General features: G+C 43.3%; 2 protein-coding genes across 3 annotated transcripts in view; one reads left to right on the top strand and one right to left on the bottom strand.

Annotated features, from left to right (window-relative positions):
• The window catches only part of LOC149353017 (guanylate-binding protein 3-like), a 74,476-nt gene extending 66,680 nt beyond the window's left edge, over positions 1 to 7,796 (top strand). For both annotated transcript variants that reach the window (XM_089582218.1, XM_089582219.1), the window contains 5 exons: positions 368 to 442; positions 562 to 647; positions 2,472 to 2,571; positions 5,813 to 5,959; positions 7,234 to 7,796. In XM_089582218.1, coding sequence (XP_089438344.1) covers positions 368 to 442; positions 562 to 647; positions 2,472 to 2,571; positions 5,813 to 5,959; positions 7,234 to 7,431 — 606 coding nt within the window. In that variant the 3' untranslated portion in view covers positions 7,432 to 7,796. The remainder of the gene's footprint in view (positions 1 to 367; positions 443 to 561; positions 648 to 2,471; positions 2,572 to 5,812; positions 5,960 to 7,233) is intronic.
• Positions 7,797 to 9,249: 1,453 nt separating this feature from the next.
• Positions 9,250 to 12,828, bottom strand: Hsc70-3 (heat shock protein 70 cognate 3). Its single transcript, XM_089582221.1, has 5 exons — positions 12,670 to 12,828; positions 11,853 to 12,004; positions 11,473 to 11,737; positions 10,865 to 11,237; positions 9,250 to 10,674 (listed from the first exon to the last, which is right to left on the bottom strand). Exons 2-5 carry the CDS (start codon positions 11,990 to 11,992, stop codon positions 9,473 to 9,475), a joined length of 1,980 nt encoding a protein of 659 aa, XP_089438347.1. The 5' UTR covers positions 11,993 to 12,004; positions 12,670 to 12,828; the 3' UTR covers positions 9,250 to 9,472.
• Positions 12,829 to 23,828: the final 11,000 nt, after the last annotated feature.

Below are 23,828 nucleotides of genomic sequence, written 5' to 3'. Positions count from 1 at the left end.
TAGAGTATTTCCATGTGGATTGGGTTGTTGGCACTCGTGAGAATGCACCCTGTGCGGTCGTATGATCTAGGCATGGCCCATGTGGACATTGGAGTGGGGGCTCTCATGGGTTAAAAGGACGAAAGCTCAGATACCTGAGGGACATGAAGACGACCGCACCTCACAGTTGTTCTTTCACGCAGTGTGCATTAGCGAGGCCTTTTTTTTCTTGTTAAGGATTGATTATTGCTGGTGAGATGCTTTGGTTTGTACTGAATTGCTACGTGGAAGTAACAGGTTTCTGTGTAATTATACTGGGCTTCCTGCAGTGTTTAAACATATGCTTTAGGCTTGCTATTCATCAAGGTTGTATTAATTCTTTTTGCAGACAACCCTATCCAAGGCCATTGAGAAGCTCAAGAAAGACAATGAGCGTCTTTTGCAAAAACGCATGATTGAAACTGTGAGTTATTTTATGGCGACTGACTTGCATAAAGAATTCACGTTAAAGAATGACACTTTGTAAATAGTATGTAGCTGGATTGCTCTTCGTGTTATCTGTTGACCAGTGGTTGTCTTCAGGTCAAGACATTGCTCAATGAGTTTGAAGAGGAGACTGGGCCTGATCACCTGTCTTTACCCATGAATGTCACTGATCTTGAGATCAGGTATGCCTTCCAGTTGCAGATACTTCTATTATGACATAATAGTTGGTTAAAGCAGTTGTGTATGTGCATAAAATTATTGTCCCTTGTTTTTGTAAAAAAAAAAAATCGTGTTTGGTTTTGGCTTTGTTCATGTACAAAGTAGTGCTCTAAGTAGTTTTTTCTTTTTATTGTATTTTCCGGACAGCATTCTTGAAAAATATTACAAAATGCATTTGTTTTTTTTTTTACTTAGCTAACCAAAGACACACTTTGTTTCATAGGAATTGCAAAAATGCATGGCAAATATGCAAAATGCTATAAAAATGGAGGCAGTGGTACCTTTAAATATACATAGCTTCCTTGTCTTAGAAGAGGGTGTACATTGCAGTATAGTAGCATTTTACATCATAACTGGGTGTGTTTTTTTTGTGCTTGAAGATTGTGCATTTTGTTTCTCAGTGGTTCTCAGATACCTACTTGCTAAGACCACTTGACAAATGTATGATAAAATTTCCACTGAGTTCTAGATACTGCATTTTCTTTTGTGGGCAGAATTTTATATCAGCCAGATACTGAGGCATGTCAGTCACCTGTGTACTGTAATAGTAAATGTGATCATTGTAGTCGGCTGTACTCGAAGCATTGAGGCTGTTATGTAAAGCACACACTGATGACTTTGGCTAAGGTGATGTGTAATGTTTGCATTTTTCCTCTTTTTTTTTTTTGCTCGTTAGTTATCACTTTGAATGATTTGTAATTTAATTTCTTGAAATGCTGTATTTGCTCACATAATGGTTGTGCCACTGTTTTGTTCATGTAAAGAAAGAGAGGAGAGGAAGGAGAAGTAGGGAGGTTGACCGGGTGCATGCTTAGTTGTTACTACTGTAATGTTCCTGTTTTACTAGGAGGTCCCGAAAAAGCAGTGTGAGCTTACAAAATGGCAACAGTGATTCTTGCAAAATGCCTTTGCCCTTGTAAAGCAGCTCTCTCGACTCTGCAAGCAGTTGTGAGTAGCTAGATTTGTCGCTATACTGAGTGAGCCTTTCAAGCAGCTAATGTAATTCTCCAGGCTGCAGTTGTTACTATCAAATTATTCTGAGCTACTGCTTTATACTTGGTGTTGCTGCTATTGTATGGTTGAATGCAGGAAGCTACCATATTGATTCAAACCTGGATCAGCCACGAATATATGTTAGCCCCCTAAGTTAGTGTGCATGAAGTTAAGGAATAAAAATATCTGATATATAGGTTGAACCATCTTTATAAGCAGAAATTTCAAGAAGAGAAAGCTGCCTTGAATGGCTAGAACATCAAAGCTCAAGGCTGTTGTCAAGTGCCGCTCTCTTCAGCGAGATAAGCAGATACTTGTCACTTTTCACGTTTACTCAAGAAAACTGATAAGGAAGTTAGTAATAGCCTAACAAAGACTGATGTTGGAATTCGGACCATTGAGGGGAGTTGGCGTGCTAGGTCGTTTTTCACCACTGCTATGGGTGAAGCTTTTTTGGACACAATTATGAGCTGGGTGTGTTTATGGATTGCTCCCTGCTAGATTAAAGCAATATTTCTGGAAAACTTAGTATTGAGATAAATGGAGTAGTATGATGGCAACACCTTGCTGGAGGTTTGCTCAGGTTCACACGTGTTATTTGTGCATTTCAAATAGTTACGTGGAATTGAAGCTGTAGTTATCTGTAAATTATTTCTGAGGCAAGTCTACGTTGAGTGTTATAGTAGGTACTACGTGGGCAATTTTCTTGGGTTGTTCGCGCTCAGTAGCAAGCTGGCTTTGCTGACTGTGCTGGAAGTGCTGGTATTCTTAAATATCTTCTTTTTTGTGTCTAGATTGAATATAGAAAAGACGAATGTGGAAGCACAGTTTACTGTGATTTTTGAAGACTTCAATACCTCACCTCACTATTCACAGTATTTCAAGGAGCTTACGGTAAGACAGGAATTTGATACAAAATGTGATGGCATTATTTCAGTAATTTTGATTGACTAGAAATATTTCTCCTGTTCCATCCTCCTTTCTCTTTAGTTCGTGATTAAGTTTCAGCTGCTATAAGAGTTTTATGTTCACTTTATGCAAACATCAGGTGATATCTACCACTCGTAGGCCATGTAAATGAATTGGACTGATTTTCTTTCCTGTATCTATATTTCTTGTACAACAGAGGTGTGTTTTAACAAAGATCCGATAAAAGCCTTACTGACCATGTAGCCTTTTTGTTGTCGCTTGTTTTTCCTCTATTCCTCACCTAAGTACATTGCTGAGTTGAAGCTCTAGGTTTTTCCTAGTCTATTTTTATTTCTCACTCTGCTTGGTTTCATAGATTATATTAGCTACAGCGCAACACTGAATGTCAAATTTCATTAAAACTCTTCATTATTTGATAATTGCTATTTCATGGCAGTTACATTAGGTCTTCAATTATACCCTGTCAGGGACAAAAATGGTGTACAACATGCAAGCTTCACCTAAACTTTATAATGAGCCTTATTTCTGGCATTTCTCATTCAGCAATAGTGTGCTGGGTGGAAAAGAGGAAACTGACATGCCTACAGTTAAGAACGGTCCCCGCCGCCACGGTGGCTCAGTGATTATGGTGCTCGTCTGCTGACCCGAAAGACGCAGGTTCAATCCCAGCCGCGCCAGTCGCATTTCGATGGAGGAAAAATGCTAGAGGCCCATGTGCTGTGCGATGTCAGTGTACGTTGAAGAACCCCAAGTGGTTGAAATTAGCTGCTTTTTAGGCACAACTCAACATGGTGATCGCCTTTTCTAGCCGCAGTGCATTGTGTCTCAAGTCGGCCATTTTATGTGCCGCTGAATGTAATGTCAACTTTTGCTTACCAGTGTGCGCTGGGAATGAAAATAAGAAATACCTGCAGAGCTTCATAAATATTTAACACTAAAGCTGATCAGAATTCCTTTGACATCTCACACAAGAATGCAGTCAGATGAATTGCTATGCTTGTCTCTGTACTTGCAGTGTTTTCTGCTTAAAAGTACACATGATAAACTGATCTCGACCTCAATTGATAGATTGCTGCATTCTGATGACAAGGAGCTATTTGCACTGAAAATGGAGCTTTTATTAGCTAGACAGGGCCAAAAAATGAATTACAGGTATCGTCACCACCGGCTGTTTTCACCAGCAAACTGTGATAATGTCAAGACCATCTTTTGATGCAGATCTCTGAAGCTAGGCTACGCCACGATTCAATCCCAATGGGAGATCACAGAGTCCTTTTTGGCCTTGACGTCTTGAGTTTGAATCAAGTGCAGGAAAAACAATGCTGTGTTTTTAAATACAATTTTCTCAGCAACAACTGTTTAAAGTTGTCTTCATTGCCCCTTTATAAAAGCCTCCTATCGTATCTCATATAAGTAGCTGATGGAAATGTGTACTATGTCCCACCAGCAAACTAACAAGGAAGTTAAACTTCTGGGCATTAAATTGTATTTTATTAATGAAATGTGTGATAGTCTTGCCATTATGTTTTGAACAAATATTGAAAGTGCTACCGCATACATCTTGAAGCAACTGTTAGCATGCAGGCAAAGATATGAGCGAGAAGCACACCTCATGCTGTTTCTAGACAAATGATCCCTTAATGCCTTTTCAAGGCCGTTGCAGGAGTAAAAATTAGCTTGGCTTTTGAGTGCAAACGAAGCATTCCCTTTCATACTGATTGTGATTGTGTTGTGATACTCCAACTCTCAAATTCCGTCAGTGTGTTTTATTGCAAAGGAGGAATGTGCCATGGGCCAGTTGTTGAGAAACAGTTGTGTGGTGTTCAAAATAAAGCAGGAAAAGTGGCTGATTCTAATGTTCGTAGCCACGGACAAGACAATGCGATATCAGTTTTCAAACAAAGAAAGAGTCATTCTCTAAAGCCTTGCAGGATGAGAAAATTCAGTGCTTTTTTCCATACCAACCCGAAAGAGCTCATGAGGCGTGCAGGAAGTTGTGTAAACACCATGTCTGCTCGTGAAGCATTGCAATGACTTCAAAGCCAAATTCAGACTGCCTGCTCCGTTGTACCATGGCATGCACTTTTGCCTCGTCATTCTGAAAAATAATGACTGTGCAGTTGGCATTCACTACCCTTTCCTTTGCATCAAGCAACAAAGCAAAAGAATGTGCATGATGTGGTACTACATTGCAGGCAGTTTGAATTTGGCGTCCTAGGCATAGCAACACATCACCAGCAGACGTTGCGTTTGCACTGAGCTTTCTGCTTGTGTCATGCGCTCAGTTTTGGTTTTGTGCTGAAAAATGCTTTGGATTTCATTGCACTGCGCGGCTTTAGAGAACTTTTTCTTAGTTTCAAAGGCTGATATGGCATTGTCACATCTATGGCTTCGCACTCACCATTGGCACTAGCCACCAGACTGTGCTAATTAATGGGACTTAGAACATCTGCCATAGTTGAGTTTTTTCTTGAAAAGATTTTCTAATTTGAATTTTTCTAATTTTAAGGATGTTTTGAAAGTGTTTGCTGAAACCTCCACTGTGTAGTAGGTTTAAATTGTCAGGATATGTTGTAACCAACTACACAAAGCGCACTTTGACCTTTTAGCCATGCTTCAGATCTTTGCTTATTGATGTAGAGATGATTGGAGAAAAGTTGTGATCCCTCAGTGGTGGCAAGAAGTTCTGTGTGTAGCATATCTTGCATTAATTTTGGTCATGTTGGCTTAACCAGCAAGCCATGTTGTTAATGTGACCATGCTAAGTTGATTATTGTTGCCAAGTTAAGATGTGCTTTTGCCAGTGTTTCTCTAATGTTTTGAGTGACATCACAACATGTGTCAGATTATCAAGAAAGCGCTGTTCTTGTGAGGGAAAGGCATCTAGTACAAGCGCACAAAAAGCAATAAGCACAGTCCGAGGGCTCTTCAATTTGTAAAATCTCATGAATGTTTTATGACATTTTGGTCTGTTTAACCCCAAATGACTTTTTCTGCGTATTCCCAGCTACATTACATCTTCCTGGGTGTATATGTGTCGTATAGAAAAAATTTTTTGGTGGATAAAAGCACTTTGCCTGTGCATTTTCAGGCATTTTAGCCTAAAAAGTTGGATGGAATTGATAAAATTCAGAAAAACATGTATAATTAGCATTTTTACATTTGCATGCTGCCATTTTCTAAGTGACACCATTGTTTCCTGCAGTTAAGGCTGGCCAGCATAGTGGACGAGAGGCAAAAGGAGAATGTGAAAGCATTTGGTCAGGTTGTTGATGAGCCCTTGAAAAGAGCCCGTCAAATCATTCTCCTCTCTGCACCAAAGTACAAAACAGAGTACAGTCTTCGTTCATATGTAAGTGCTGTTTTCTTTTTTTTTTAATGTGTTTTTTGGAGCAGATGAGGGAACTTGCTGGTTTGATGCAGTCAAGCCAAATGGCAGTACTACATCCTTCTTGCAAGCTGCACTGGTGGAATTTGTCGCTTGTCTATTCTAGTAGATCGTTGGTTAGTGTACCAGTTTACTGGTAATGAAGCAACGTGAAAAATTGATTTCTTCAGCAGTGTGTGTAAAAAATTATGGTCAAACAAAGTGAGTCAAATATACCATTAGTAGAAGCTAATCTGGTGCAGAAAAAAAAAAAACCTCACTATTACATCAACATATAGGGAAAGAAACATTCAGATGTTGCACATTTGTCTGGTATTTGAACTTGCATCATCCTTCCAGCCATTACCAGAACAACAGAGGTGGCAGTTTTTTTTTTTTTTTTGTGAATAAACATTCGATTATCCTGACACTCCTTTACCATGAGTGTGATTCACATTACCGGCCACACTCATCTAATTGTGGCAAGTCTATGCTACTGGTTTTTCACTCTCAATATGTCAGTTGATCAAGGGCACAAAGCAAGTTTTTGCAAGCATTGGGAGGGTGAGTGAAAATCTGCATAAATGAAGATACGTCAAATCATACAAACATTGAGAATTTAATTTTTTGTGAGATTGTTATAATGCATGTGTACCTAGTCATACTGCTGTGGTCATTGCAGTTAACTACACTGTGGCCCTAATAGTTTTAGTGGATTTGCCCTGAGAATGCTGTTACACATTTGTGCTGTCCAGGCATAGCATCAAGAAGCCATGCAATAAGTGCAGTGGGCAGTACTGTTCTTTCCAGAAATTGGGCTCTGCTTGCCTTGCCGTTCAAACATTGCATGGATTCTCATCAGAGGTTATGGTTTATGGGGGTTTAACGTTCCAAAGCGACTCAGGCCATGAGGGACACCGTAGTGGAGGGCTCCGGAAATTTAGACCACCTGGGGTTCTTTAACGTGCACTGACATCGCACAGTACACGGGCCTCTATGTGCATGGTAACTGAGCATGGCAAAATGCTGTGCCATGCTAAGTTACCAACTGTGCCGTTCATTACGTTCTCAGCAGATGCTATTTCACTGTTGTCATTGGAGCTATGAGGAAGTTCTGTCTTGTGATGCATATTTTTGCTAAGCTGTTCAGGCATTGTTTGCTTTCCCTTGTGCGTAAAGTACAGCAATTCCTTTCGCTGATCCTCATTTGTCTGTAAAGCCTTGGGTGCTATCTGATGTGCCATTATGAACTGATGCAGATTATGCAGGTGTGCCTTCTGCAGCTGGAAGAAGGAAAAGCCAAGTATTGGCAAGAAGACCTGAAAAAAAGTATTATTGTGGACTTCATCAGTGGAGACCCTGAACTGTCCAATGCTTTGGCTAATGTGAGGGGACTGTGGTCAAGCATCCTGGGCTTCTTTGCTTGGGTGTTATCGCTGTTTGGAGTTAACCTGTAAACCCATAGAATACTTTGCTTGCAGGAAATGTTGAGGCGAACTTGTCTTGAACTATAGTGCTGTGATATTTACTTCAAATTTAGAGAAGTATAACTATACACCCTTATGTGAAGGTTTTGTAGTGCACCGTGCAGTATTTAGTGCCAGAGTTTCAGTGCAGCTACAGTGCTTGCATATTTCTATTGTTCTGACGAGCTTTGGTGGCAATAGATTTATTGTAAAGCGTTGAAGGTAATTATTTCCACTAATAAGGCTTTTTTATTCTAGCACTCATTTCTGCAGTCAGCGTTTTAGTAAAATGCCGCCAAATCTTTTCATCGTCTTTTTTATGCAAGACATGGTCAATAAATGTTCTTGTGATAGCACTTCTCAGTTTTACTACTTGGCATCTATGAAACGAAAAGTACTGCAGTCAGGCACATGTGCACAGAAGTGTGTGCATACTTTTGCAGCAATTTTAAGCTGACCTGAGTGTTAATCTTTCCAAGGGAGAGATTAACACAGGTAGGTTTCAAGAAATGTGAAGAGCTCTTGCACATATACATTAGACTGAACATTTTTCCTGTAGAAATAAATTGCACTTTTCTGTTGCAATTCAGATTCATTCATCAGCTTTGATGAACTTCAGGTGGCAGATGCGCTTTTCATAGCTGCAGCAGCAGCAATTATTTTTGAATGATTTGCACAGCTGTTCATGCACCACTGTGAAGGTCCTATGGTAGGTTTGTCTTACTCGTAGGTGCCTTAATTTCAAGCATGAAAAAAAATAGCAAGAGCAATGCCGCAAATATAGGAAGGAATTACAATAACATGATTAACTTCTCTGGTTTAAATGAAGGAAACTGTAGTTTGATGTTTCTTTCAGTGAGGAAATTCTCTCCTGAATGAGTGCCACCACATGTATGGGGTTTTCTTGCATCCATTCGCACTACATCTCTCATTTAAGCAGTTGGCAGGGTATGTCTGTGAAGATTAATTCAGTTCCTTCTGGAGTAATTCTCCAGGTTCCTTTGTAAAGCTTTCTTTTGTAATGTAGCCACAAACACCAAATGCTAAAGGGACACTGAAGACAGATTGAAGTTGGCCATATGTTGCCACATTACTTGGCAAACATTACTTAACACAAATTGACCCTTATCATTAATACCCAGATAAATCTGCTTGGCCTTGCATACGAAGTCCGTTTACAACTGACAATTTGTAGAAAAGCACAATTCCCTCACAGTCCATAATGCACCCACTGCGAACAAACACTCTTGCTAAACCCTTGTTAGGCCAGCCATAGAACACTCCTGTTTGGCCAGACAGTCTGGCCAGAATGTCGTGATGCAATGGGAGAGCACTAATTTCAAACCCTTGCTCACTATAGAAAAGCTGCAGCAATATTTGTTACAAAGTAGATGTTTGTCATCACAGGAATACTAACTAGTGGTCCAATTCTATAAGTTGGACATTTCAGATCAACTGCATGGCGTTGCACTTCAGCTATTGAAGACTTACGCCCAAAACCTAGATTTTTATGCAACTGCCAAGTACTTTCTAGCACGATGGCCACACAAGTGGCGTAGCAGCTCAGCTCTGCAATATTGCGTACGCCAACCACAGCTATTGAACATGCCATTCCAGAGCCACACATTAAGTTACAAAGAACTTCCCTTTTGTGCTGGAGGAGGATCTCTGTTGCACGTGCAGGTCCTCGCCACTTGAAACATGCAACATATGAATGGCAATTTCAGCCATGGAAGGTACTGCAGTGCAGCAGTCGCCAGTCAGCAATACTGCGCTGCTAATGAAGTGGGACATCAAAAAGTACAACAGTTATGTACAAACATTTATTTGACACCCCGTGTAAAAAAAAGCCCTTCAAACATAACTTAAGTTATAGAGTTTGTACACAGAATGAGGATGGCAAACAAGTCCAGAGAACACATAGCCAGCCAAAGGGTAGGTGGGAAAATGGTGGCCAAATGATGCACTTGTGATCGTTAACAAATGAGTGATGAGAGTTGCCATCCACCCTCTGGAAGTCCTAGACTGCTTTCTACAATTCATCCTTTGTAGAGTCATCCTTGTCCGTTGGAGGTGGAGTGCCACCCGAGTACAGCTTCGCTACAATGGGTTGAACAACTTCTTCCAAAGACTTCTTCTGGGCCTTGAGTTGGTCAGCGTCAGCATCAGAGTTCTGTTCCAACCATTTGATGGTCTCTTCAACAGCCTCCTTAATCTTTGTCTTCTCCTTGTCGTCCAACTTGGCACCGAGCTTCTCCTTGTCTTCTACTTGGTTCTTGAGTGAATATGCGTAGGACTCCAATTCATTACGAGCCTCAACTTTTTCTTTGACCTTCTTATCCTCATCAGCGAACTTCTCTGCATCCTTCACCATCCTTTCAATGTCCTCTGGGGTCAGCCTGTTTTGGTCATTGCTGATGACAATCTTCTGCTTGTTGCCTGTACCCTTGTCCTCGGCGCTGACTTTCAGGATTCCGTTGACATCGATCTCAAAGGTAACCTCAATCTGAGGCACACCACGTGGTGCTGGGGGAATTCCAGTCAGATCAAACCTTCCCAGCTGGTGGTTGTCCTTGGTCATGGGTCGCTCTCCTTCGTAGACTTGGATGGTCACAGTAGACTGGTCATCAGAAGCTGTGGAGAAGATCTGCGACTTCTTGGTGGGAATGACAGTGTTGCGAGGGATGAGCTTGGTCATTACCCCACCAACAGTCTCAATGCCAAGGGTGAGTGGGTTGACATCAAGGAGCACAAGGTCGCCAGTGTCTTCCTCTCCCCCAAGGACTCCAGCCTGGACAGCAGCACCATAAGCCACAGCTTCATCGGGATTGATTCCTCGGGTGGGCTCCTTGCCATTGAAGAACTCCTTCACCAGCTGCTGGACCTTTGGAATCCTGGTAGAGCCACCAACCAGGACTATCTCATCTACATCACTCTTCTTCAGGTCACCATCCTCGAGCACCTTCTGGACTGGTTTCATGGTTGAACGGAAGAGGTCCATGTTCAACTCTTCGAACTTGGCCCTTGTCAGAGTCTCGCTGAAATCTTCTCCATCAAAGAAGGACTCGATTTCAATTCTAGCCTGGTGAGCAGTAGACAGGGTACGCTTTGCCTTTTCAACCTCTCGACGCAGCTTTTGCACAGCACGGTTGTCTTTGCGCACATCCTTGCCAGTCTTCTTCTTGTACAGCTTGATGAAGTGTTCCATCACACGCTGGTCGAAGTCCTCTCCACCTGTACCCAAAAAAGAGGCAGCGATTAAGAAGAGGCACAAGCACTACGGCACCTGCATTCAGTTTAAGGAAACTGGAGGGGGCCAGTCATGCATGCAACACTCAAATACTATAACAACTTCAGAGGTATGGAAACAGAATAGCAGCACACGAATTGGGGTGGAGAATTGAGATTCACAAAACACACTTACCAAGATGAGTGTCCCCATTGGTAGACACGACCTCAAAGACTCCATTGTCGATCGTAAGGAGAGAAACATCAAAGGTTCCACCACCCAGGTCAAAAACCAAAATGTTCTTCTCGCCCTCTTTCTTGTCAAGACCATAGGCAATGGCAGCAGCTGTGGGCTCATTGATGATTCTCATGACATTAAGGCCAGCAATGGTTCCAGCATCCTTAGTTGCCTGGCGCTGAGCATCATTGAAGTAGGCTGGCACAGTCACAACAGCATGGGTTACTTTCTTGCCAAGATAGGCTTCTGCAGTTTCCTTCATTTTGGACAAAACCATGGCAGAAATCTCTTCTGGAGCGAATACCTTCTCGTCCTTGCCCGAGGCCTTCACCTGGAGAGAAAAAGAAAAATCAGTGAGGCGTGGAAGCGGGCAGAGTACAACCATGCCAGTGAGGTTGAGATAATAGGGACAAAAAGGAACAAATTGTTCATTTGAGGTTGCATTCGTATATGCCACATCAAAGAGGCTGGCAATTTTGTGCATTATCAATGCGCTGCTTCCACAGCTAGGATGGGCTAGCAACCTTGCGGGCACAGAACAAAAGGAGGGCGTAAGTGGCTCTTACCACTATGTGAGGTTTGCCGTTCTTTTCCTTCACAATAAATGGGAAGTACTTGACGTCATGCTGGACAGATGGGTCAGTCCAGTCACGGCCAATGAGCCGTTTGGCATCAAAAACGGTGTTCTCAGGATTGCTTGTAAGTTGGTTCTTTGCTGCATCGCCGATCAGACGTTCCCCCTCCGCAGTGAAGGCGACGTACGAAGGAGTGATGCGGTTTCCTTGGTCATTGGCAATGATTTCTACTCGCCCATTCTTGAAAACACCAACGCTAAAAACAAAAACAAACCGGTAAACACACCGAGTCTTCATGTAATTAGAAACCGAAACCAGCTAACTTGCACGACTAATGCCGTACGTGGCATGCAGGAAATTACAGCGCTTACCATGAATATGTTGTGCCAAGATCAATGCCAATGACGGTGCCAACATTTTCCTTGTCTTTTGCAGCATCGCTGTCTTTTTTCGCAGACACAACGGCAGCGACCAGGAGCGCTGCCGTGAGGCAGAACGAAAGTTTGTGCATTTTGATGCGCACCTGCGAACGACCAGGAAAACAATTAACAGGGCGCCACCAAAACTCGCTTGACGTGCAAGGTCATTATCGGTCATACACCCCGTCATTGGCCATACGCTGGCAGGTAATGAGAACGTGCCGAAACAACACCTCTAAATCCGGCTTACAAGTCCCATCGGCGGAAATGAGCTGTGCTTGGACACAGTCGTAGCAAAGCCCATCTAACGCCGAAGAACCCGGAGTACACGTCAGCTTCCATAAGATGCCGGCAGGCTGCCAAACTAAGACTACACATTACAGAATTTCTTCGTACCTTTAAATACCGTTACACTAAGTTCCGTGTCTCGATCACATGCACACGAAGCAAGTGACATACGAGATGCATACAAGATGGCTTTTAGTTTCGAGTCCACGTCAGCGCAAGCCGTGCACTTGGAACTGATGCCTCCAGTTTTAAGAAAATTACGAGGTAAGTAATGACTGCCCAATTCAGGAAACCTCTGCCAACAAGATTAAGCTACACGCGAGTAACGAATTCGATGTAAATTCTCAAGCGTGTGGCCCCGGCGCGCCAACTTGCCGCAACTACCCACAGGGGCGGCAATTCGAGCAATGCGACATAATATCCATTAAGCAGCGAAAAAACTCGGGAAGCAGAAAACCGGGAACGAGAAATATGCACTCACGGTCCTCAATGGAAGCTCCAGATGAGCGCTGACAACAGAACTCTTGAACAGCCGGCAGCTCTCGACCACCGCAAACACGCTACGCCTCAGGAACAACAGGAATCACACCGAGCAACTGACAGACTCCACTCTCGGAGCAGGCATGGTATAAGAAGTGGCTTCTCGGCGTGGCGTTACCTCATTGGTCAGTCGAAGATAGCCCGGACTTCTTCATTGGTCAGATTCAAGGCACGTGGTACACCCAACAACCGACACGTAGCTTTCGCATTCGTGATTGCACGAGAAAGCGCTAGAAAAGCCCGGCTTGTAGTGACACGTAGCTAACGTAGCATGTCGTGTCGCGGCGTTTTGTTTTGCAAAAAAAAATTAAGATGAAAAAACAGACAGGCACCAGCCCACATGAGGCTAGGTAGACACTAAGGGGGAACCCAAAACATCGAAAAACGTGCAGCAGCGCAAGCTCGCGATATTAATAGTTCCATTATTTCCGCAGTACGCGAAAGGTATCCTCGCCGCTTTCCGTTAGAAAGTGAGCATGATTCAAAAAAGGCTTTATTTTCGTTGTGCACCAATGTGCTGCATTAGTGCTAACGGCAACCAGAGTTGACGCTTTGCCTCTGCCACCTCTGCAACCATTACGATACATGAAAAAGTGGTGCCGAAGGCTCGAAGGTACGCGAACGTTCTCGCAAAAACCCGAGGGGAAGGGGTGCGGTCGTGAGGTGCCCCGAAAACCGAAACTTGCGTTGCGTCATATTCTTCAGGTCATAGGTACGATAAAAGACTATAAAAGAACTGCGCTATGATATTGTATATATATATTTTTTTTAGATTAGAAACAACTTATTGCTAAATTGCTTATCGCGAATTGTCGTTGTTGTTTTGTGCTGTGCTTTGACATTTGTTTATAGATTGGGGATAGAATCCTAGCCTATCCAGGTTTACAAATGAAATGTCTGCAACCATTCGTCTTGTATTACGTAGCATTCGGAATTTGTTTTGGAGGTGAGGGATTGCTTAATTATATTGGTTCATTTTAAACGTTGGAACAAAAAAGCAGCGCAGCTGTGGTACTACCTACGCTATTTCCGTGTTTAGACTTACCCTTCGCTCATCGAACAATCGTAGCTTGTGGCAATTTCATGAAAATTTGACATGGAATTTTATCGTCTGCACTGTGTTCTAGTTTACTAGAACTTACTGACAGCGCCTCAAACTGATAAGCAATTTCATCAGCGAATTGTCGTTCGCCGTGTGGCGTTGCATGTGTGGTGATAGTTATCATTCCTGAATCGTTGGATGCTGGAAGGTGTTGCGTTCTCATAGGTGCACGCTTTGGTTTCTTTTTCTCATCGCGTTTCTTTTCGTTTCCTGGCAGTAATACCAAATTATGTGGACAGGTATTTCGTGGCGCTTAGTTATATCAACTGATTAATTCTGATCGTGCCAATTTCGGTGACTACTGTGGTAGGCTGGACATGCGCGAGTAATTTTTTTCCACTGCAATCATGTTACCATTTGCGCGTTCATAGTGTGGTTTTGCTTCCAGATTCGTGTGCTATGGCTGCGCCGGCAAGCAGCGAATGGCGTATTTACGGTCAGAAGTGAATGAATAACCTTGTGGCCTCCTTAATGACAGTGGAAAGTTGTAGTGTACTCGTGCTATTCTGCCACTAACCACTAATACTCTCCTTCTGTGTATAAACCCCGCTTGCACCTGGCAGCGGTTGGCAACGGTTCCTATTTGTAATTTTACTTTGCTTGTTTAACATGCTTGACTCATACGCTGTAGCTATCCATACATCTTTAACCCTGCCATTTATGAAACTCCAAATAAAAGTTCATGCCATGACCTGCAGCTACTTTCTATGAGTGTTGCAGTCAGCTGTTGGCAGCACCCTGCATTTTTCCTTTTTTTCCACCAGATTCATGTTTTGAGTAGTCCAGGGGTGTGGCAAAATTGCTGCAGAGCAAAGCATGTTATGCATACATGGGGAATCTGTCTGCAGATGATCCCATTCTTGTTAAAGCAGATAATGCAGGCATCAGCACATGTCTTAGGCATAGAACAACACTTTTGGTAAGGTGAGCGAATGATAAATCTTTGCATAAAGCGTCAGAAGTGCTTCTGATGCACACTGCTGGGAGCTGCACTGCTTCACTCGGTCCACCTTTAGGACGAACATCAAAACTGTAGCGTGGGCCCACTGGATGTGCCGCCTGTGCCCTTGCTGTACGCTGTGCATCAGCTGCTAGAGTGCACCGTGGTATTTCGGGGCACCTGTAGAATGAATATCCAACTGAGTAAGCATTATGCAGTGACATATTAGCACTGTTTGCCTGCATTTATTTTAATTTATGCCATAGTGACAATCTGAAAATACAGTAGTGCTTTATAACCTGTGTTTTTTATCAGTTTCTCAGGCGTTAGATTCCGTAACACACCATTGCTCCTTTTGAAAAGAAGCATTGTACTGAACCTATTCAGCATATGTGAAAGGGAGTAAATATATGCATCCCTCTCTTGCTTGATTTGTCTAACAGTGCTGCTGATAATGGTTTCATACTATGGCGAAGGTAGCCTGCAATTCAAGCAATGCGTATTCAAGTCTTGTGGTACCTATGTTGTACAGTTAGAGAAGTGAGTGTATTAAAAGTCTCCTTGGTAGAGCGAGATTTCTTTTTTAGCAAAAAAAGGAGCAAGCCTTCCAACCAGACGTAGCATAATGGCACAGGAGAAACCTCTGCATGACTTCAGAAGCAATTTTGAGAAACTTTTTCCATGCGATAAATGCATGGTTCAGCAGACTATGACTAAGAACCTTGTGCGTTTCTGTTCCTTCACTGTCATTCAGTCGTGTACTGTTTCCAAATATTTTTAGCGTGTTCCCTGCCAATATTTCATTTGCTGTTGAATCTACCTTTATCACATGGCCACCTTGTGCACGTGTGCCTCTTCTCCTCTGCCCTCTCCTGGCTCCACTGGTTGAAAACAAACCACCAGCTTCTAGTGTGCATGTGCAGTTTTTGCTGGTGAAAGGCGCAAGTGAGAGATGGTGGCAGCTGTCAAGCACGCATCTGCCACTTCCCATGTGCGTTCATTTCCAGCCAGTTTTCTGTGTAGCAGATGAATTTTCACTCGCTCCTTAAAGGGTGCCACATCTTGTGAAAGACGGTTTGCAGAAAACAAAATACATGGAACCATGTTCTGTGGGGAAATATTGGTATGGTGTATCCCGCCATGATCTGCGTAATCGGTATTCATAATCTGGTTGTCATTAAATGCTCCGGGTTTCCTTTTTTTCATAAAGATTTTGTTTTATTTTGTTAGCATCTGCATGCTCTTCTGGGCATATTCTGAAGAAAAGAAAAATTGTTATAAGCAGCAGTACCTTTGCATCACTGACTGGGGCAATGGAATGGTGGCTGCCTTCATAGGTGGCGTATACTTGAGCACTTTTCTATTCATGCATACTTACGGCATGCAAGCATGCAAATAATCACATTGAAGGTAACGAAACAGACCTTGAAGGGCTGTGAAACTGGCTTTCTTAGGTTTGGTTTATATGATTTAGATACAGAGATTATTACTTAAAAGCCGCTTTATAGCAGAAATTTCTTCTGCATGTGCTCTGTTAAAGGAGCTTTCTAATACAAACTTTTGGGCAAGTTAATTAGGCTGTTCTGACAAAACTGCAGTGCAAAGAAACTATGGCAACACACACTAACAGAAGTGTTCGCCTGTGTGTGTGTTTTCATTCTTGTGAACATGGTTTCTTTGCAGTGCTGTTATGTCATAACAGAGCTTTATATGATAAAAATGACTTTCCTCCTATTCTACAGCTTTCCTTCTCAACTTATATGCCTTTGTTGCTGGAAATCTGCTTTGCTGAGAGAAAGCTGCATTGTGCTGACATAAGTGTCAACATTTGGCTGGGCTGGGGTGAGAGCTGAACCTAGTAAACGACAAACTGGGCCCAAGTGCCTCTGTGACTCATTCACACCTCACCATGAGCCCTGAATTCAAAATGCAACAGTTGTATTGGTGCAGAGGTGGGGTTTCAGCCATGCGGTGATGTATTTGTTGTCACAACACTGCTTCGCACCAGCCAAGGAAGCAGCAGATCACCTGGCTTTGCAGGTGAATCATCTTTGCAGTCCACAGTACCGCAAGAGTGTTTCATTGCAGGTCAGAACAGTCGCAGTGATGTACACCAACTAAGGGAGCGGACCACAGGCCTGCAGACCACGACTTTTCAAGCAGAAAATTACTCTCTGCAGTGGGTGTGCTATGCTGGCTTTAAGATGTGGTATGTTCTCTTGGAGACATAAATTAAGGGAAAATGGAAAAAATTTTGGCTGAGGGAAACTGTACAAGCTAAACACTGTGCCTTTTTATTGCACATTTAGATTTCTTTTGATATGTGTCTCTCTCAACGTACCCGACCTATTCAGAGAAATTTTTTGGATTGAAAATTTGGTGTTTCACAGTGTGTTTAAGTGATAGTAATGACTAGTGTGATGCTTCTCAGTGAAGTGAACCAGGAAAAAGCACGTAAGGGAGGATCAGGTTGGCTGAAATATGTGACTTTGTATTGTAATGATGCTTTTCATGTTTGTTAGTTTATTTTGACTAGCAAAGGCAAAAGGTATCTAAGCTATACATTTGACTGTTCATTTAGTGACTCACCATGGTGGTGCAGTGGCTGCAGCATCCAGCTGCAGAGCAAGAGTTAACGGGTTTGATCCTGGATGCAATGGTTACATTTCAATGGGGGCAAAATGCAGAAACAACCTTGTGCAGAGATTACAGTGCAGGTTTTAAAGAACCCTAGTTCATTGAAATTAATCTAGAGCAGCATGCTTTGCAGGCCACAGTGCTGCTTTCGCATGGAAAAATTTATTAACCCTTTGTTTCCCAGCAGCCATTCATATGGCCAGCAATTTTGAGCTGATACCGATAATAGAAAAGAAAGTGAAGCTGAGATGGCACCAAATATTGCTGCTGTGTTGCTGCTGGCTTGGAAGCAATATCCTAGCATGTGATTTCACAGCTTCATTTCTCCTCTGTGACCTGTAATCAGGTGATATTTTGTGGCAAAGCACCTGATTATGTGTAAGTGCAACAAGTTGGTACTGAGAATCTAATTATAACACTGTGGAACACTCGCATTTGTACCTTTCACGTTATGAACTATTTGTGTCGCACAACCGTACACTTGCCGTCAAAAGTTCATGGAATTTAGTGCGAGAAAACCTAATTTTGTTGCTGTCTTTGCACACTACCTGGAGTAGATATATGCACCCTAATTTTTAGGGTGCGATTTACGTAGTGAAACAAATTTCTTTGCCAAAGTCACATTTTATAGTGGGCGTGCTATTGTTCTACATATAAAGATGGAATGTTCCTTTTTTGTGCAATTGGTTCCTGGTATTTTAGAGAGTTCCAGACACAGGCACCCTCATCCTCATGATAGGTTCACATGATGAGATAACTGTGATGGAGGGAAACCTGTGTAGTGCGAGTGTGAGGCAGGAAGTCCTGAATCAGCCTTTTATGGTTACCGGTATCATGTCCTCTTGAGTGGATGTTTCAGCCTTCTGTGGTTTAGATATGGTTACCTCAAGAAACACCAAAGCATTTATTTTTCCAAGCTCGAACATGTTCTGCAGATGACACCACTTGTCTTGTACGTGTGTCATTTGTGCAGTGATGTCTTCAACACCTCGTGAGCCTTTTTCCTTTCATACAGCTGATTAAAGCTGAAATTTAGGCGAGTTGATAAGCATTCATTGTACAGTGTTGTCCGCTTTTAGGTTGAACACGGTTCCGTGCTGCCGGTGCTCCGCAGAGCGCCTCTCACAGGTACCTGAGGAACTATTGCACAGGTGTGGTGAGAGCTGTAGGCGGGTGCTCTGGGTTCGTCGTCTACTGCAGTGCGCCAGCTACAGCTGTTACAGGCCGAGGCAAGTGCAGGAATACGCTGTAGCAGACGACAAAGCCAGAACACCCGCCTACGACTCTCGCTGCGCCTGTGCAGTAGTTGTCCAGGTGCTTGCGAGAGATGCTTCGCAGAGTGCCGGCGGCACGGAGCTGCGTTCAAGATGGAAATGGACGACCCTGTTTGTCGGTAGCACAGGCAAAGACGGGATGTCGGCGCAAACACAGACAAGCATTGACTTTCAACTGAATTTATTGAAGAAATGGTTGAAGAACCTGTTGCCGTTCAGGTCAGCACATTCCAAGACTGTTAAACGGGCTATCGGAACGTATTGCCTGCAGGGCGCCTTGTCTAAGTCTTGCGCTCACCTGGTGCACGAGAGCCTCAATAATCAGGTAATTAGGATGACGAAGGCTGGTTTTCCTGCTTCAATCATTGTTGCAGTGGCAGAGAAGCTTATGCGCAAACTGAAAGATAGGACGTGCCGGGATAGTGGCCGTTCTAAGGAAATGAGGCTGGCGGTTCTACCGTATATTCACAGAATTTCCCACAACCTGAAGAACACGGCAAAACGGTACGGCGTGCCGGTAGTTTTTACCGCCCCATGCAAGTTGGCCTCATTGTGCCCTCAGGTCATGTCCGGAGGGAAGAGAAAAGCGGACTGCGAGAAGCGTCATGCCACTCGTTTTGTCAGGTGCCAGACGGGTGTCGTTTACCAGATTCCTCTCACCTGTGGCAGGGTATACATCGGTCAGACAGGCTGATGTCTGAATGAGCGCTTAAGGGAACACCAGCTTTCTATGAAATCAGGGACAGGGTCGAATTTACCCCTGCATTGTGGCGCATGCCCGGATGCTACGCGCAATAACCCTTGCCTGCCTTTGCTGACAGATACAAAAGTTTTGAGGAGGAGCCGTGACCAGGTGGCGCGTGAGTTGGCGGAGGCGTTTTGCATCAAACAGAAGGATAAAGATTGCATAAGTGACCCTTCTATCAAACTGTATCACAATGAAGACAGGTTTTTGGTTTCCACATGTGTGTGATGTGACAGTTTGTAACTATAAAAGGAGTGTCGTGTTTTCAAATAAAGTTAGTCGCGAGTCTTATGCTTGTTGTGTTATCTTCTTGTCCTTGTCTTTTTGTGCGCAGTACCCCCCCCCCCCCTTGTATTCACCATGATTGACCGACTAGCCCAACAACGTACGTATTTATAGGTGTACGAAATGGTACACCTATAAATACGGTTGGAAACTATAACCAAACAAGCATTTCAAAACACAGCTGGAACAATTGCAGCTGTGACAGTGGGAGGTAAGATAGACCACATCCTTGTTAGACAAGGTCATAGAAGGGTGACTAATGCATGTTATGCTCTTACTCTGAATGTAGAAAGCGTCCACGATTTCGAGGGTCAACTTGGCTTTGTGTCGGAAAGAAAGAGTGTGTTAGTATTTATTGGCGTGCATTTACACTTTTTACAATGAACATATGTGTGGGAAAGGGATCATTTTAGTGTGTTAGCACTACTACCTGCATTGTCGTAAAAACCCGATGTCTGAAGCCGATTTGACCTTTGTGGCAGGCTGCTCACCCGGCCACAGGGTGGTGGGCAACCTGCCCAGGCGTGCATGCACATACACCTGGCAGCTTGCCCACTGTGGCAGGTGCCAGTTCAATTTATGATTGGTAGCGAGAGGTTGCTCGGGAAGAGAAACCTGGGTCTCACAAGCTCCACCGATGGCAGCGTCTGCCATCTCAGGACAGTGGCGCATCGCTTAACCGCTGCACCACGAATGGTATGACAACTGCCAGGTATCTGGGAATGTAAAGTAAAGAAAGACCAAGGGCCGTATTCCATACGGCTGTCAATATCGCTCTCAAGTTTGAGAGCATGACGTCAAAATGACGACACCGCGAGATGCGAACCGCAGAATCAACCAATTAGCGGTGGCTAGTGAAGTCCCTAGATCAGATTATCTAGGGGCTTTAGCGGCTAGTAGCAGGGCTCCGCCATATTTGCACGACTAGGGACTGTAGGCTAACGTTTTGCTGTAAGGACAGAGTGAATAAAATGAACAGTGTTTTCTTTTGCTGAGAAACTGTGTTTCAAACTCAACAACTCAAGCAAAGCAAGAAGTGTCCTCAGTTTTTTAATTAAATTTGCTCTTCAGTCACTTCTGCTGCCGCGAGAGTACGCTGATGGCGGAAAAGTGTCGGCTAGATGGCGCGAGCTGCGCCTGATTTGAACGGTTCAGCCTTATCCATTCATCCACACAATCACTCATCATGAACATGGCAGCCAGAAAAACAAACAGCTGATTCCACAGTTGTCCTGCTTTTTCACACGTCGTCCAGAATCAAGGTACAGTGCGGATGTCTAAAGTGCGCGCAAAAATCTCTTTGAAGGCAGTGAATGGTACGGGTCCGCCAAGAACAACTTGCAAGGAGTGCTCGACACGAAAATCGACGAAGACAACTTTAATCTGTGTTCTCGGTTGGTGTCTTCTATCGATGACCGTATGACATGTAGTTCTGCTCATTTTTCTTTAGAGAATACCAGACGACCATGAATCATCACACAGAAACAACTGCTGACAGACAGGAGCAGACAGGTGCAGCTGCTGATAACTTGCGATCTCTGTGCGGAAAACGAGATTCGACACGACCTGCCTCTGTGGCAACAATCACTCCTGTGCCTCGTAACCAACTGATGCCGCCCACATCGGCCCAACACTTGACGTTTTGTTGGTATTGCTGCGCCATTCGGTTAAGTTCAGTTGCAGTCGTTTTTTCTTTTTGGCTGTGCAAGATGCAGAAATTGTGATGTTTATGCTCCATTTAACTTGTTTAGAGAGAAAGGAAGCACTTGATTTGGTAACTTTGGTACTGTCAACGAGGAAGGAACTAGCTTGTTCTGCCAACGTCATTTGCTCATCTTCTAATTGGTCCGGGGTCAACCAGGCAAGAAGTAAGTTGCTTGTATGACATGTGTAGAGGCTGATTGCTACAGGGCAGAAAGTTGAGCAAGTGGTACGCGTTCGCTGGTACAGAGTGCTTGAATTTTCCGCATTGAATTTTTAAAGGCAATGTTCAAGTTTGCGTATAATCCAAGGCAGTGAGGTAGTGGAGAGGCAATAGAGGTAGGACGGAGCAGTGATGTGTAATATGTCATTGTAATGGTGCTGATATCTCTGGATTTGGTGAGGGCAGTGTTTGAAGGACTTCACATAGCCTCTAACAACATGCATTTCTTTTCAGCTCGGAAGAACACTTAGGTTTTTTTTTTAAATCTTGGTCCATCTTACCTGAGGCGCCCTGTATACAGGCCCCTCCAATAGAAAAGGGAACAACCAGTTTGTATAAAAGACCAATATTTTGGTTTTTTGTGCATTAAAGCTAAAAATTGACTAGGATATTAAATACCAAGATGAAAAGCAGCTTGAAAACAGGCAAAGGTGTACTTGTTACACACATTATGCGATAGCATAAGGAGCTTGTCGGGCCATTTGGCAGTGCCACCATCTCATGTCATCATGGACTTCATAGCCTCGTGCCATCGGAAACCAAGCTAGGTGTCAGTTATGGGGCAATCACTGAGTACTGAAACTTTCCCATAATGGAGCTGCCTGTATATTCTTCGAGCTGTAGAGCATTCCCAGTGGTGGTGTTGCATGTTTTGCTATTGTAAAATAACCTCTACGCACACACCATCTCCTCGATGATGTATCTGTGATGTGTACACATCTTTGTCTATCAGTGAGAATTTTCTAGTCATTCAGCATTAATTGTGGCCACTGCACCTTTCAATATTTATTATGCACTGTTGTCCAGCATTCTCCTTGCTGGAGTTATAGCTTTTAGCACCGAGCGAAACCCCCGTCGCATATCATCAAGCTAGCATTGTTATCTTTGGTGTTTATGCATTTTATACATGCCAAAATGTTTTGTAGTCCTGAAAATGCATTATGTACACTCTACCGTGCAGTACTTATTGTGCGTGTAGCTTCTGTATGAAAGAAAACAGGCACTTTTGAGCTCAAAATTTTTTCTTAATTACATTTGAAAATGCTGTATCGTCATTGTACATCAAGGTAAAGCATGCTTGTATGTACACTGCCTCATTTGCAATAGAAACACTCATGTGAAATGCTGTGGCTAAAAAAATAAATGCGCTTACTGAATGCATGTTGCACTAAAAAAAAAGCTTTGGTGGTGCTTTCTGATTCCAACAAGCATCACAAACATTTGGTGACGTAATCTAGCACTAAACTTTTTGTTTATGCATGTCCATCACACGGGTAGTGACCACAGACACTGTACCAAGCCGGAAAGTGATAGCAGGTACGGGGCAGGTGGGTAGACATAAGCATTGGCAAAAGAGAGTGTACACTGATGCGTTTAACACATAGGGCGAGCTGTTTCAACACCGCCTTCAGAAAGAGACTGTGCAACACGCTGCTGCGGGACTGGGAGGTGCACAGGCAAACACACTGTCAATGAAGTGGCAGCTGGTGGGGGCACTTGTTTGTCACTGCAGGCTTCCGGCCGCAAATTTGAGTTTTAGTCATTGTTAAAAAAAAAAAAACACTGCTGTGTATAAATGCACAGCGACTCATTTGTACCACATCCCTATGTGGTTTGGTCCTGCTGCACAGAAGGGCTCAAAGAATTACTAGTGAAGGCTGGGGTGTTTACTGCAGCTCTTGTAGGAAAGTGCATTTTCTCTTCTTGCGGTCCTTGTGGACAGTGGAGTGTGTGCTTCCTTCTTTGGTGTTCTGACGTATAAAAAACTTTGGTTTGCTGTTTCAGCTTTCATTGCAGTTTCAGCATTAGAATGGATATCCTTTTTGCACTTGCAAACATTTGAAAATGTTACTTGCCACAACAATGAAATCTGAAGTGAAAGTAGCATGTACTACTAGCCTACTGTGTTCATCCCTCTGGGGCCAAGGAAACAAAAATATAGAAGAGCATTAAAGAGGTGGCACCAAGCACCCAGCAAGAGCCAGCAATTTTGAGTTGAACAAGTGTTAAAAAGATATTGCAGGGCCGCTGCCTAATGTGGTAAAACCTCCATTCTCCATTGATGGCTAGCATCCAAAAAATGACCACAAAGGTCATCCACGTGGTAAAAGCAGTTAGCACTGCTTCGGTTAAAAAGTAACGCACAATCTACTGTAGCTTAGTAATGGTAAGAGCTAGGGAAATTGAATTTTG

This window comes from Amblyomma mixtum, chromosome 3 (assembly GCF_055824585.1).
Source record: "Amblyomma mixtum isolate Tamu chromosome 3, ASM5582458v1, whole genome shotgun sequence".
Lineage (NCBI taxonomy): Eukaryota > Metazoa > Arthropoda > Arachnida > Ixodida > Ixodidae > Amblyomma > Amblyomma mixtum.
The sequence above is the reverse complement of the archived record's forward strand: the minus strand, read 5'-3'. Positions and strand labels throughout refer to the sequence as shown.